Source organism: Haemorhous mexicanus, chromosome 5, assembly GCF_027477595.1.
Source record: "Haemorhous mexicanus isolate bHaeMex1 chromosome 5, bHaeMex1.pri, whole genome shotgun sequence".
In the NCBI taxonomy this organism is placed as follows: Eukaryota; Metazoa; Chordata; class Aves; order Passeriformes; family Fringillidae; genus Haemorhous; species Haemorhous mexicanus.
Window position 1 is genome coordinate 12,120,047 of NC_082345.1, and position 16,216 is coordinate 12,136,262.

Below are 16,216 nucleotides of genomic sequence, written 5' to 3' on the forward strand. Positions count from 1 at the left end.
GGCTCAAAAGGTCTCCAAATCACCTGTATGGGGCTGCTGTGTTTTGTTTTGAGCTGGCTCTTATTTTCATTAGATGTTCCCAAAATCTCTCTGCTGGAAGGGAGAGTAAAGAAATCTGACTCTCTTTCACCCTCTCCAGGTTGCTAATGATTACACAGACCTCTGGGCCTTGCTACCTTGTGCCATTTTTTCATAGAGTGAAGGCTCCTGGCTTTCTTAGCTGGTCTTGATATAGAAGCTGTTCCACACCTTTCATCATCCTTGTTGTTTCCCTATGACTCTCTTCCAGTTTTACACTCTTGCTGAGATGTCCCACTTCTGGTCTAAATTAAGACATAAACCAGGCTTCACTTTCTCCATTTCACAGGGGTGTCCATGAGGTCATATGGCAAAATAAAAGTGGCAGGAGAAAAGTGATTTGCATGGAGAAATAAGCTGGTGTTAACCACTTCATTATGAGCCAGCAGCTTCTTGTCCCATGCAAATGGGATGCTTTTTTACTTTTCTTTCCTTTCTTCTTTTCTTTTCTCTTCCTTTCCTTCCTTCTTTTCCTTCCAGAGACTCAAGGAAGGAGAGGAGATCAGCCTTGACAGGGAACAGCTAATCTTTTAAAAAGATTATTTGCTGTGTCAGAGAAACACTTCCTTTTGTCCTGGAAGCTGGAGAGGTGGATGCCAAATGACTTTTTGGTATTAATGATCTCTGGGAACCATTGGCTGTGGGATGCTGAGAGCTAATGAGTGAAATCACTGGATAATGTTTGTGTGACAGGAAGCCCTCACCAGTCATTCAGGATCTTCTTCCCAAAATTTTACATGCATTAACTGCTTCTCTCTGTGCTGAATACACTGAATTTTGGAGTGTTTAAATTGGCTTAGCCATCTTTATGCTTTTATCACAAAATTTTATCCCTCTGACAGTGTGAAATTCCTCGACCAAGAATGAGAAACTTTGTTGAAAAGATGTACAAATAAGAACACATGTCCTTGTTCTTTCCATTGACGTTTGAGTGTTTCAAGATGTGAAGACTGCAAAGGACTAATTTGTATAGAACAAGAATAAGAATTCTAATGCCATCCAAAACTTGAAACTTTCAGAAGCCTTTTTACTCTGTTGCTTACAAGAAACAACAAAGTCCAAATTAACTCAGTGCCAGCATATTCATAATTTATCTTTCAGAAAATGCACTCAAAGGAAAGACATTTGAAGACGAGATGGCTTATTTGTTGTGATCTCACATCACAAGTCATCCTCTGGTTTCATTCTATCTCTTTCTATAACACAGCTGAGTATTAGATCTCACAGTTTCCCACTTCCTAAGACACCTCAACCTAACCTATTATTATTACACATCTAAGTTACAGAATTTCAGATGACTATCCAAGAGCCTCACAGCAAAACAAAACACATTCCCAAGAAAGCAAACAAAATAAATATAGCTGTTAAACGTGTGTCCATTGCAATCCTCAATATGTGAACAGAAATGGAAGAATGTTCCTTTCACTGTGCAGTTTGTAGGAGCAGACCTCCAGTTCTGTTCTTCCCCAGAAATGAACTCCATTTTGCCTTGTGAAAAACGCCAATCACTTGTTTTTAAAATTTTAAAAGTTTAATAGTAATAAAATGGTTATAAAAATAGCAATATAACTATAATAATAATAATTTGAACAATTTGGATTAGGACAATATGAGACAATAAAAACAAAGAGTTACAAATGGTCCGGGTACCTTTTTCTGGGCAAAATAAGCCCGAAAGAGGACCCTCATTAACAGAGGATTAACCCTTAAAAGCAATAACCTGTTGTATATTCATATATCTCATACATTATGCATAAATTCCATTCAAACAAAGGATTCTGTCTGGTCATCGTCAACTTCTTCCTCTTAATCCTGACAGCGTCTTCATGGCGGAGCAAGGTGGGAAGAAGTTTGTTGCCTCTGATGATGGGGCAATAAATCTTCTTTCTCTGAAAGATTTAGGTGTCCTGTGGCTGCTATCTCGGTGCGTGTACCTCATTCCTCTCTTTAAAAATATATCCCACATACATAGTTTCTATTTTAACTACAAAAGTAACATTTTAACTACAAAACTACATTTATCATACTATTAAAATGTTAACACAGCACTACTAATCAATGCAACACAATACATATAGCAAATATCTGCGTAGAGCTATAGAATATGAACTTTTCACATTAGGAGGAATTTGTTCACAGAAAGAGAGATTGGGCATTGGAATGGGCTGCCCAGGGAGGTGCTGGAGCCGCCGCCCCTGGGAGTGTTTGAGGAGGGACTGGAGGTGGCACTCAGCGCCTTGGTCCGGTTGACATGTGGGTCTTCAATCACAGGCAGGACCCAAGTGTCCCAGAGGTCTTTTCCAGCCTCACCGATTCTGTGGTTCTGTGTAATAAAACCTGGCAGTTTTGCGATACAGCACCACAGCGCCCGCGCCCCCGGCGCTGTCCGAGCAGGGCGCGGCCCGGGCGGGGCCCCACAGCCCCGCGGCCTACAACTCCCATGGTGCCCTGCGGAGGCGCCGGTGCGCGCGGCGGGCGCGCAGAGGCTGCCGGGGGCCGGGCCGTGCGCGGGGGCCGGCGCCGATGGCGGCAGGCGCAGGGGGCGGCTGAGGGAGCCGCCGGTGCCCGTCGCGTCCATCGACCGCCGACGTCTCGCCCGCCCCGTCCCTTTGCCCGCCGCTATGGAGGCGCTGATCCCTGTCATCAACAAGCTGCAGGACGTGTTCAACACGGTGGGGGCCGACATCATCCAGCTGCCGCAGATCGTGGTGGTGGGCACGCAGGTGAGGCGGGCCGGGCCGGGGGCGCGGGCGTTCCCCGCCCCGAGGGCAAGGTCGGGGTGTCCATCGCGCTTCCGCCGCCGCGGACCCGCGGCTGCCTCCGCCAAGGGCACGGGGGGACGCGGCAGGCGAGGGCGGGCGGGGCGTTCTCGGTGCCCGCGTTCCCCCCGCACGCCCTCGGCGGCTCCTCTGCCTCAGCCCCGGCTGCGCTGGGAGCTCCTCGTGCGCCGCCCGCCCGCCCTTGGGCGCCGCTCGGGAGCGCTTCGAGCGGCCCGGGAGCTCCGCGGGGCTGCGGGCAGGGCCGGTGTCCCCGTACCCCGTGGCTTCGGCCCGCACCGAGGGAGTGCGGGCGGCGTCGGGGGACCCGGGGAGCGGCAGCCGCCCCGGTCCGTCAGCGTGACCGCCATCGCCACCCGGTTCCTCGCTTCTCTTCTTCAACAGCGGCCGCGCAGCGGGGCCGAACCGAAGGGATGTGGTAGCGGGACGGCATCTTGCGGGCGTGGATGGTTGTCCTTTCCCCCGAGTGCCGTTTGGACTCTTTGTCTTAGCTGGTGACGGGGAGTGAAGGTGGGAGGCGAGGCCGGCGACTGTTGGCTGCAACAGTTGCAACACGTGCGTGTGAGCCTGGTAATGCTCCTGGGCTCGAAGATAGCTCAGACCCTCTCCTATCTCTTCAAATGGGATGCTGCTCTTCGGCAGAACTTTTGGCAGGTGAACATGCCTGACCAGAGCTGCAGCGGTCACAAGGGAGTAGAAGATGAAGCTAAGACTTGAAGCTAATGGATCTCTCATTTTGTTTCTGTGAAATTTAAATATGTATTGAATGTGCTGTGCTCCTTGACAGTAGCTTGCTCACCAATGACTTCAATACCAAGTACTCTGTGCTCAGGATTTTTATTGATAACTTAAAACACCAGCTGTATGTGTAATTGCAATGGCATTTTTTTATGTAAGATTAAAAAAGTATTTTTTTTCCAGTTTCACTTAATGAAATATATTGAAGTGGCGTTTTTTAAAAATGCTTTTCAGCTCTGTCCCAGTTTTCTTTTCCCAGGTGTAAATACTTTTAATAAGTAAGTACTGAGAATTAAAACAGTATTGACATGTTTGCTTTCAGTAGTGTCCCCATCAGTATCAATATCTATTCAGTGCTGTATCCATGATATTTATGAGCCCCCTTTAATTAGCATGAAATTTCCTATCATGCCAAAACAAAGTCCTCTATGGACTCCAGAAGAATATCTAGCAAGCTGTATCTTGGGGTGTTTTTGTTTTAGTCAGGGTTGTTGGAAGAAAAAATTGTCTTTACTGACATAGTAATTCCATAGGTGATTATTTTATGCAATTAGTTTTAGTTTAAATAAAATATTATTAATCTATTAATTTGCAGTTAGTTTATTGGAGACCAGATTTCTAGACATGTGTCAGATATGGCATTAGAGCTGATAGTTTTGCTGCTGGTAGCTTTTTTCCTTTTTTTAACATGTGCCTTTTAGGTAGTCTTGTTTCTTTGTGAAGTGCTGTGTGGCCTTTAAGTTTGTTCACACAGTTGATATGTCTGTAGCCCACTGGCATATGCTGTCTTTGCTTTTTCGTCTTTGAATAATATTCCCAATAAACAGTCTTGAATTTTTCACCCCCATTTTTCTTGTAGAAGCAAATGCTGCCATTTAAGGTTTCTGTAATTCTCTGTTATTTGAGTTATGCTTTTTTGCTTCCAATTTGCCACATGCTTTTTTTAAATGCCCTTTTTACATACTCAGCAAGGAGAGGAAAAATGCTTTTTGAAGTAGTTTTCTGTTTATTTTTCTCTCTCTTCTCTACCCTTTTGTTTATTTGTGCTTATGTCTTTCTCTGCTTCTCATTCTGTGCATTAAGTTAATTCTTTCTTTTCTAGAATGTGTAGGACTAGTAGCTGTTTATAAGCCTTAATTCTGTTTCCCATGTTCTCTTTCCCCCACCTCTGTTATTTGGGATTTGTTTCCTACCTCCCTTGTGCCCTGAGCAATTGAAATGTTTTAATTTTTCCTCTTTTGGATACATTTTAGTGTTAATTGTGAATTGTTTCTCAGTACATTTTGCACATGTAGATGGCCTCTTGCACTTGTAGTGGTTTTCCTACCATTCAGTCATATGAGAATTCCTTCTCATTCTCCCTATAAATATTGTGTGAGTTATTTCTGTATCCTAGTACAGGGCCATTTAAGAAAACTGGGGATTGTGTTAGTAGAATTCAGAGGACACCTTCAGACTGCCAATTTTTCTTCACTGTTTCAGGGTTTTTCTGCCATTTCCAGATAGGTGTTCTATTTTTTCCCCAATTCAGTATTCCAGTTCCATTTTTAGAACTGTATGACTGAATTGCAAAAAAAAAAAAAAAAAAAAGTGTCCAGGTTAGGAATAAAATATAAAAATATTAGTTTAGTAATGTTGTAATACTCAGTGTTCTGGTTTATACAAATGCTTTGTGCTCTGTATTTTATGGGATAACGAGGTGGTTTTGAAGTGCCTCAACTAAACACATTAGAACTACAGTAAAGGAGGCGAGGGGACAAAAAGTGATTTGGTTAATTATGGCCTTTGTGTGGATAGGTGGTATCACAAAAGTTAAATGCCTACACTACCAAAGTGATCATAAGATTTAGAAGAAATTTAAGAATACCAGCCAGGCAACAAAATATCTGCCTAGAAGTAGGTAAAAATGAATTGTCTTTGGTTTTTGTGCCATTAATTCCTGGAATATGTTTGGGGGTTTTAGTAGTCATCAACCTAGTTTTATACAAACTTTATTGTCAGCTTTGCAGCAAAATTCTTCTAATACTGACATTATAAAAACACCTTGTCGGCTTTATTTTCACTTTGTAGTGTTAATTGAGGTAGAGACGTTGTAGTGAAATTGATGTAGCAACTGATGGAATTGACAGGTGAGATTTTGGAGTGACCTTTTATGTGTACATTTATGGAGTACTTTTGCTCAGTCTTCTGCTAATGCTGTTTTGAGACTAAATGGGGAGGTGTAGTTTACAGTATTTAGTAATTGATAAATCCATTCTGTTGGATGTTCCCCTGGGATTGGCTCACAGATGAGCATTACAGTTATTCCTTTTGTTTTTTACTGTTTGGTGTAAGTATGTTTGATGCTAATTCTAAACCACTTTTTATTGCAAGGTGGAAGATTTCTTGATCTGAGGTCACAGCCTGAGCACGTGGATATGTATAAATTTATGTTCTGGTAAGATAAATAGTTGGAAGAACGCTAATTTGGCTGTTAAGAAGTTGACAGCAATGGGAAGGTGATGTACAGTCCTGGCTAGTGGGATAAGGAGATGAATCCAGCTGATGCTATCAAAGCATCCTGTCTGAGAGAGACTGGTGCCTTTGTCTGGAACTTCAGGTGTTCTGCAGAGCTTCTGTGACTTTCCCTGGCAGGGGAACAGAAATTCAAACCACTTAGCTCATTCAGTGTAGCCTACATTGTGTTGGCAAAAAGCCAGGTTGAGGTGAAGGAAACTCCAGTTTGTACCAAGCAACAAGGAAAGCTCCATGCCAAGCACAGCCATGTCTTCCTCCCTCCTCTCTTTGCTGGGTTTTTGGTTTGATTTTTGTGGAGTTTTGTTTGTTTTGATTTTCTTTGTTTTTGTTGTTTTGTCCAAGGGTCTTTCTGGCAATTCAAGCCAATGCAAAAACCCATTTTTGAATAGAGGATGTAACCAGAGCATTGCTTCCATGCTGGCTGGGGACAGTTTGGTTTTTCTCCCAAATGTTTTGCAAACTTCCTGATTTCATTTTTTTTTTTTCTTTGTTTTCATATCTGACATTTACAGTCTTGGTTTTGGGCGTAACTGTTTTCCTTTTTTTTGCCATCCTTTGCTCATGTCGAGTCATGCCCTGACTGTTCTGTTTGTTTCAGACAAGCAGCAAAGTGAGGCTGACATTAATTAGCTATTTGCATTTACCAGACATAGTAGAAATGTTGCTGCTGATATGATACAGTGCAAACAACATTTAGTGTTGTGCTGTTTCTTTTCCCTGATGGGCTCCCTATGTTTCTGAACAGCTGAACTTTTTGGGTGCTGAAGGTTTCTGTGATTGAAAGGATGGCATTTTCACAGTTTCTATCTGCAGGCTTCATATGAATTAAAATAAAATTCTAATTTTAGGTCTAATAACTTGATCCTGCATATTAGCATTTTATGATTCTTAAAATGAGAGCATTATTAAACACCATTTAGAAGATATTAATGTAATTGTTTGCAGATGCCTAGTTATTTTGGAAGAGTGGAGAGTCTGCACAGAATTCACAGTTGTAGAAGGATGTGGATAAAGTCTTGTGCTTCTCTTTTCTTGCTTGGTTTGTGTGCTTTGTTTTGTTTTGATGCTTTACTGCAAGGGTTCTGTTCATCTTGTGATTAGCAGTTTTTTTTCTTGGAAAACTGCTGTTTTAATTAGACCAGGTGAGTCTTGTATGTTGTCCAGGGGGCACAGTGCAAAGAAAACATATTTTCAGGAAGATGGAGGGGAAGAGTATTAAACCAGACAGCACAGGCATTTGATTTTTACAATCTGGAGAGAAAATGCCTGTGTAGTTCTTGGAAAATACTTGTTTGTGTAGTAGCCAGAAGGTTGACTAACTTAGAGATTCTTTGGGTTTTTTTAATAGTACTGTTGTTTAGAACTTTTAAAATTTGAATATGCAAGTTGGTTTTATTTTGATTTACTTTACTGCAAGGCATGAATATAGCAGTATACACAGTGTTGTGTGAGGTCAGGATATCTGGCTTGCAAATATGAATCTTCAAATACCACAGTTCCATGATGTAACTGAGAGTCTGTAACTTGTTTCTACTTAGATGAGGCATTTTTTTTCTTAAGTGAATTATTGGAGGGCTTTGGGAATTGATGTACTGAGGAAGAAAACATCTGCTAATCATTGCTGTATTTGCTGTTGTTTGGCACTTGTCTGCAGTTAGATATGGATCTAAATGCAGGATTTCTGAAGAGTTTTGGCTGAGCTCTGTCAGTTCTGGCATTCCTTACTGCTGGTACATAAGCTGTTTTATGTGGAGGTAGTTCCTGTGACTTTGAGTCTCTCCCTGACCTATTCAGGAGAGCCTTCTATTCAGGTAAATGGGGAATGCCCTGCAGGAACAAGAGTCTTGTAGTCTGGACAAGATCTTGCATGTATTTTGAAACAATGAGCAGTGCATTATGCTGGTTTTACTGCTTTCTCAAGTTGGGATCAGCCAGTTGTCTCTTCTGCATCTTTTAGAAGTGTTATTTTGTTTCAAACAATGTCTTAAAATAATTCATTTGGCCTGCTTATAGCTTTAACATTCTTTTTTGATTAGTAAATAAATTTTTAAATTTGTTGGCTGTTTAGAGCCAGCCTAGCTTGGAGCATTCCTAGTTTGAATAGGAAAATTTTGTTATAATATCTGTTCCAACTAAAGCAGTTCCTTTGTGGAACTGCTCTGAAACTGCATGTGTACTCACCTTTTATTCCAGAATAATTTGTATTTGCAAAATAAGGAGAGAAAAAGAAATACTGCTGTTCTTTAGTTATAGCAGGCTGAACTCTTCCAGGATGGCTACTGCAAATAACTTTTTAAAGCATCAGTGTGGGTAATATTCCTGTGGATGACATCCAAGCCCAAATGTATTAGCTTTTATTTCCCAATGATAGAATGGAAATTTTTGAAAATTCTGTATGTACAGATTTCCAAGAGCAGGATTTACCAGCAGGACTTTTGGTACTTCTTGTATGGCAGAAACTGCAGAATTGCCACCATTTCATCTCAGATATCAAAGCCAGATGCATTGCTTTGCTTAATAGAGCTCTTCAGAAATTGTCTCATTGAGCAGTATGTCTCCTTGAGAAGTGTCTCTTTCTTCACAGCTCCTTACTGTCATTCCTGAATGTTTGTATTGTGCCACTCCAAAAGTCAGAATTCTGACATCACTGCCTCTATTTTCTTGCACTCTCCTATAAAAAAGTCTGTGTTGTGTTGCTGGAGTTCTTTGCATTTTTTTCCCTATTGGATGAAATAGTAAAAAAACTTATCAGTTTACCCTGTTCAAAAGCAATGAGCTAAATTTTACACTCCTTTCAACTAATTTTTGGTTTGGAAGTTTCCCAGTAGTTTATTGGACATGTTTCCTTAACAAGGCTTTTCCCCCACAGATGTACTGTGTATTGGCTCCACAAAGACTTTATGAAGTCTAAAGATAGACAAGGGAAGGCAGGAGATTCTTGTAAGATGACTTGGAGTTTGTTGCAGCTGATTCAAGTCCATTATCATTGTAATAATACTTGAAATACACAGCAGTCACTAATCCAAGCGTGTGACCATAAGAAATTTGGTGGTTCTTGTGCATCAGTGGGACTCCAGGTGAGCCTTGTGTTAATTTTTCCTTCTTGCTTCGTGGACTTCATAAGAGTAAGAGCAGACTTTGCTTATTTACTGAGCTAGCTGGTGAGACCCTGTAAACTAAAGGACAGTGAATCAAGGGACCTGGCATTCCGTTAAGGACAGCCTCATGGACCACAAAGCAATAGTCCATCCACTTGCTTGGGAGAATGAGTGGAGGTCTAAGGAGAGCAGTATTGAGAGAACTCATGACTCAGCCTTTGCACAGCACACTCATGCCGGAGGTGGAAACAAGGACAGGCTCGCTCAGGGATATAAAAATCCTGCCTGCATAGGCAGAGGTGGTATTGAGAAAGCCACTGTTAGTGGTAAGGGCATCAAAGGCAGAAGGAACTTCTAGCACTGGATCAGGAGTTAAAAAAAAAGAGAAATAGGGAAATGAAGGCTTGCTGCTGTGTGTGACTGGTGATCCAGGGACAGTGGATATGGACAAGGCTGAGGTGCTGGATCCTTTCTTTGCCCTGGCCTTCTCCATCAGGTCTTTTAGGCCTTTATCCCTATAGGCAGGGTTAAAAATGGAGAGTAACTCAGTGCTGCCAGAGGATTGGGTCAGGGTTCTTTTTTTTTTGATATGGAGAAAACATCTTTGCATTCTGTTTGGTGTAGGGAACAAGACTCCTAAAATAGTAACACTAACGAGGATTTGGAAATAGAATAAGAAAGCCAGTGAAGTAAATGGGATGGGGTGAATTTGAATGGTTGTTTGCAGTGTTACTTCATCATTTTCAAGATGGACTCTCTTCCATCTGACTTGTCAACAGCCCTTAAGTGTTTTTGGAAGTAACATCTCTGGCTATTAATGAAGCTGGGCAATTATAAAATCATGCACTTGCTGTGTGCTGCTTCTGAATTCTCAAAGCTGTGGTTTGTAATGCAGCAGATTGTAACCCACATTTTCTCTTAAGAATAAGTGTAATGGATGGGAGCAAATGCCTTTTGATACTTTAATGCGTGCACAGTTGAAACATGCAGGGACAAGTAAAGAAGAAATGAAGGATAGGGAAGCAAAGCAACCCCATGAGGACTGTTAAAAGTAGAGGTGCTGGTTATTTGGAGTGGGTCACAATTCTTACAGCTCACAGCTTTTTAATTTGGGAGGATAAGTGCACAGATGTTTCCCAGTGACTGCCCTTCATCCTTGATTGTCAGCATCATCTTCAGATTAATCTAAACCAAAGATGAACGTACAGAGGTGTATGTAACAGGTGTTACTTAGGCAGTGAGAATGCTGATAAGGTTTCAATACACTCTGACAGTACATACAATGTAAAATACAGAAGTCCTGTGTGCATAATCTCTTTATCTTAGTACTTCAGAGGAAAATGGTTTTACCATCCACCAGACACAGGTGTTTCTCTGTGAAATTAATGGTGGTTGACAGAGCAGAGTGTATAGTAGTTTGACTCAAAGGTTAAAGGAATGACACAAGATGTTCCTGTATTTGCCCCACCCCCCCAGCTTTTTTTCTGAGCAACCTCTATTAAGTTCCTTTAGATATCACAGCTAGTAGATATTTCAAATAAGTATCAGATATTAGTGTCCAGAGGGAAAATCTGCCTGATCACCCATGAAAAGTTAGAGTTTGTTAATGCTTTTTTTGACTCATCATGAAATGAATCTCTGGATTTCAGTTCATGCTTAAAATTGTGAGGAGCATTTTAATGAGATGCCAAAACAAGTGTGATACTTCTGCAGAATCGTTCCTTAAAATTCCTTTGGTTATCAGTGTTAGTGTCTGTCTATATCTATTCTATGAAGGTCTGGCTGAACTGACTTTGTATTCTTAACAGACCCATATCCCTTGCTTCTCCCTCACTGGCGAAACAAGATCAGCTTTGTGTTTACTGCTTCCTGCACCGTGTTCCCAGACAGTTCTTGGTAATGGATGCTGAAGAGTCCAGATTAAGAAGTGCGTCATTAGATAATTGTATTCCAGCAGCAGATTGCTTTAGTTGGGAGTGTAATGCAATTTGAAAGAATTTCCTGATGTATGGAGTGCTGTAATGTTTCATTTAGTGTGTTTGCAAAGGATCCAGATTGTTCCTTCCCCATCCAGAGGTAACTGGGAGCGGTGTAAGACACAGTGGTTTGCTTCTATACGTAGCTTGGTTTACCCATTTTAGCTTCCTGCATTACCCCTCCTTCGGAAAGACAAAAGAGCAACAGTGTGTAGCAGCTTGTCCCATGGATTTTGGTTTCCTTTTGTGGTGAGGTTGTTGATAAGGATTCCTGCTATTTGTTACTATCCCTTATGTGCTCGGATTATATGTTCGTGAGAAGCCACTTCATCTAAGTCTGATCTCCAGCCTTGTGAGACTGAGTCATCATTTTTCCCATGCCTAAGAAAATCTTGCTCGAGAGACCACAGAATCATCAAGACTGGAAGAGACCTTCAAGATCATCTAGTCAACCATCAACTCAGAATAATCACCCCAAGCCATGTCCCCAAGTGCCACAACCAGATGCCTCTTAATATTTGAAATATTTTTAATAAATGAAGCACTGGTCTTTGTTTTTTGTGGTTTTTTTTTTTCCAATGCAGAAGATGAACCTTTATCATCTCTAATTTTTTTGGTTAGGCATTTCACTTGTTTTAAGTAAGTTTCTTGAGAAGTGGTTTGTTATTTGTCTCTGTGAAGTTTGTATTTTCACAGTCTATAATATCAGTAGTTCTTCAGAAGTGGGCCAGACCAGGAACAAGTCTCAGGGAGGCTTGCAGATCTAGTTCATGCTTTGGTCAGGTTGTTCTTAAGTTATTTGGTAAGAGTTCAGTGCCCAACAGTCTGTTATAAGTTGCTTGCAGGGAAGGTGCCCAAAGCTGATTTGGAGAAGGACAGTTGAAGAAAATTATTAATAACTTTCTAGGGGAGTCTTTTGAAGGAAAAACAAATTTTAATAAGGCTGTATTTCTGCTTGACCCTGCTCTTTTTCCAAGTATTTCTAAACCGTTGATCTCACTGCTGTCAAATGTGGTTGAGATTTACTTTGAATAATACACATAATCTCCATTGGTGTGTTATTTACGTATTGAGACAAAGGTTATTTTTTATAAAACATCTTTTTTTTCTGTGCCATAAAACATATACAATAAAGCGGTACAATAAAAGAAGGCTTTCATTTGTTGTTGTTCAAACTTTCTAGGGGTTTGGCCTTGTATTTTAATATCTATTTTGTCATTTTGCATTCAAGCCCTATTCAATAGGTTTTAAAACTCATATAAAATATATGTCTTGTTTTATTGCACTAGTAGAAATGTACTGTCTGATAGCAATGTGTTGCTTGACTTCTCATCTATTTTTCAGTTTTAGAAAAGTCACCAATTGTCACTAAATTTGTGAGATTTAAGGATATTCATCACTTTTTGTATATCATATTATGCTAGGTTATATACTAATTTGCTTGAAGCCTCAAATCTCTTACTTCAGAGCTGGTAGGCTGAGTGGAGGTTCTATAGCAGTTACATAATGCGCATTTCAGCTGTCAGAAGCATCTGTTGGTTTCCTTTTTTGGTTTTGTTTTCTTGTTTGTTTGTTTTCTAACAAGAGAATTGTTTGGTAGTTGCATTAATACAGAAATATTTCCTAGATGATGGCAATGGCTGTGAGAGCAGGTTTTCTCATGGCATCACCACGTAGCCTTAGAGCTGCAGAAAATTGGAAGAGTTCAATACAGTTTTGTTAAAAAGACAAAATCTTCTCAATTAGGTTGAGTATTATATTGACATATCTGTGTCTATTTTTTGTTGTTACTTTTAACATGGTATTTGTCTGGAATCACTTTTGAGACCCAGGTTTTCACAGCTCCTGTTGGACTGGTTATGAATCTTACACAGGAGTTCTGCAGGAGAACATTTTAAATGTAGATTTTCAAAGAATATTTGTAATTTCACAGCCTTTAAGTATTTCCCGACTTTTTACAGTTTGTTGTTATGCAAATGCTTAAACATAGAGAGAGTGTGGGATGCCATGAAACAATGTTTGTTTCTATGTTTAGGGTATAAAATACTGTCTGTACTTACCAAGCTGGTACAATACATTATACAAAAAAAACCAACTAACCAAAAAAAACCCCAAACCCCCCCATCCAACCAAACCTCAAACAGAAAGGAATGTAACATTGTAGCAGCCTATGTACTCAAGTATACATAGTTAATATATGTTTGTGTAGTGGCTGCTGCTGGTGTCAATTCAGGCAGCCCTTGTTAATTCTAACAAAAACTTACCGAGAGTTAAATTCCTCAGTTTACAAAGCAGTTTTACTTCAAGATTTTAGAAAATGACATAGCACAAGAACGTTATAAAGAATGGCATTTTTTTCCAGAAATGTTTCTGGAGAGTTTGATATTTGTGGTAGAAAATGTTAAATAGGAGGTTAGTTTTTCTGAAACCTACTATGAGTTTAGTTTGACCTTAAGAGATAAAAACTGTGGGACAAACCATGTAGGTAGAAACCTGTTCTGAGTATCCCAAGCAGATTTAGACAGTTCCTGGCTTGTAGCAGACCTGTGTCACTCAGTGCCTGTGCAGTGGCACTGCTCTGTCTGCAGGGAGTCTGTCACATGCTCCTTCAGGCACTCTAGCACAGGACAAGACAGAGTGCTCTTTGCAGGCCAGATGAAGGCAAACTAAAATATCACAGCATTTTTATGTTTCAGAAAGTAATGTAGCTGTATTCCACTTTTCAGAGCAGTGGAAAAAGTTCTGTGTTGGAAAGTCTTGTGGGGAGGGATCTGCTCCCACGAGGTACTGGAGTTGTCACCCGGAGACCCCTTATTCTGCAGCTGGTGCACGTTTCCCCAGAGGATGGTCGGAAAGGAGCTGGAGATGAAAATGGTAAGTGTGATCCAATAATGTGTTTTGCCTTTTTATTCAAGTTTTTCCTGTCCTTTGCAATGAAAAATCAGTTGCTGTAACCTTAAAACTCTAGTATGCTTTTTAAAATTTGCTTGGAAGAAAACACAGCTGTTGTCACATCTGTTTTTTCCATTTAGCAAATGTCATGAAGTCACAATCTTTTGGATATTCAAAATACCTTTAATGTTTTAAGCTTTCCTATTCTTGGGAATTTCTTTTGAGAAAAACAGGCATTTCAGTTATAAAGATAATTGTCTGGAGTGTAGAGAACATGATTTTCTTGTGTGTTTTTCATCCCCTCCCCTTTTGCAGTTTATATAAAGTATTTCATTGAAAGGGTGATGAGTATAAGAGTTTTTAGAAGGAGGGTGGAAATAGGTAAGTTCTGGAGAAATGAAAACAAACTTGTAGTAGAAGCAAACAGAATTGAACTGACAAGTTCTGAGCTTACACATGCCGCCCTACAGGGCTGCACTGAGAGAATTCAAGTGCATCAAGGAGGGCACATTAAATGTTCTGTAGTTTTTACTTTGACACTTGTCTTCTGTACTGCTTCTATTTTGTCCTTCAGCAGATCAAGACAGTGATCTCAGTTGTCCCTTGGGAGTTTCAGTGTTCATTTTATACCAACTAATGCTCCTGATTAGGAGCAGCAGAGGCATATCCACCTTCTGATAGTAAGATAAATCTGAGGTTTTTTTTATGTAGACACTAACAACTGCACAGGCTTTTGTTGGCGTGATAAACTTGGGACTATAAATATTCTCATTGTGTTCAAATTTTTCTTAATTTCTTTCTACCAATGGTAAGTCAAGGTATCAGATGTTCTTTACAGTATTTATTTTCCTGTAATATTTATGGCCTTTGATTTCTGAAGGACAGTTACTTGTATTGTGCTGTTTGAAAGGTTTAAGCTCCAGGTCACAAGCAGAGAACACAGTTAGGGTTCATAACAATTAGCATGCAAACCATGTGAGAAATTGTAGGGAAAATTCAGGCTGGAAATTATTTCTGGAGACCTCTAGTCCAATCTCCTCAAAATAGGGCCCACTCTGAAGTCTAGACCACATTTTTTTGGTCTTTATCTGCTTGGTTCTGAAAACTTTGAAGGCTGGAGAATTCAATCTCTGTGCAACTTTTAGAAATGGCACATTTGATGTCTTTAAATGCAGTTTTACGTTGCTTGTACTGTGCAGTGTATAGTTTGTATTTCTAGAACTTCTCAGAATGCTTGGATTCTGAGTTGTAGGGTAAAATACTATTTTGCTCTTCTTTGCTACTTTGCAGATGTAAAAGGAGGTTTTGTAATTGGAGTATTCTGAGTCAGGGCAGAGCCATTTTGTTTTAGGTTGTATTTCATTTGGGGATTTGGATTTTAAATTAAAAATTAATAGGGATGTTGGGCTAAATTATTATTTATGATGCCCATGTAGATTTTTTTTGGGGGGGAAACAATCAATATGTAAATTGTTAATGTTATAATCTCATCTTGTTCTTCTGAGAGAGATGTGGGCTTGTTTGGTAAGAACAGGGATTTGATAAGAACAGAAATTGTGATTTACCAATTGAGTTTGAAATGTCTCTCCAAAATTCAGGCAAATTATGGTCTAAATGGTGTTGTCACTGATCTGGTCTAGCTTATGTTCAGATTGTGGTGTGACATCTGAGAAGATGGGATCAAGTAGCTTGGAAAGAAAAAAAGATGACAACCTCTTATCCTGGCTGTGCTGTGTAACATTGTAATAAGTGCCATTAGAGGTCTGTTTTTAGAGGTAATTGTATTTGGTATGAGGTGGATGTTGAGGTAGGGTTGAAGATGGATTTGGGATTTCCCAGAGGGAAATAGTCTTGCAGAAAAGGATTTTATCCACATGAGGGATTTCTTTACAAGTTGTATATTGGACTGATACAAGAGTATCAGTCTTGGCATGCTGCTTTCTGAATGCTGGCATTGAACTCTCTGTGCACCCAAATAGTTTTATACAACTCTCCTCTTTTGACTTCTGTTTTGTGATTGTCACCTGTGTCCATCATAATGCTTGCTCTACTGGTATTGTATATTGACACAGCCATTTCAAAAGAGCTACTACTCTGTGGTTCTTACAAGCTTTAATTTTACCTCTGTTGGAGTGTTGGC

The 16,216-nt window shown here is 40.2% G+C and overlaps 1 protein-coding gene across 4 annotated transcripts in view; it reads left to right on the forward strand.

Moving 5' to 3' along the window:
• The first annotated feature begins 2,570 nt into the window (after positions 1-2,570).
• DNM1L (dynamin 1 like) overlaps positions 2,571-16,216 on the forward strand; it is a 34,811-nt gene continuing 21,165 nt past the window's right edge. For 3 of the 4 annotated variants that reach the window (XM_059845918.1, XM_059845917.1, XM_059845919.1), the window contains exons 1-2: positions 2,572-2,801; positions 13,911-14,058. In XM_059845918.1, coding sequence (XP_059701901.1) covers positions 2,700-2,801; positions 13,911-14,058 — 250 coding nt within the window. In that variant the 5' untranslated portion in view covers positions 2,572-2,699. Of the gene's footprint in view, positions 2,802-13,910; positions 14,059-16,216 lie in introns of all 4 variants that reach the window. The other variant, XM_059845916.1, reaches the window with a different exon arrangement.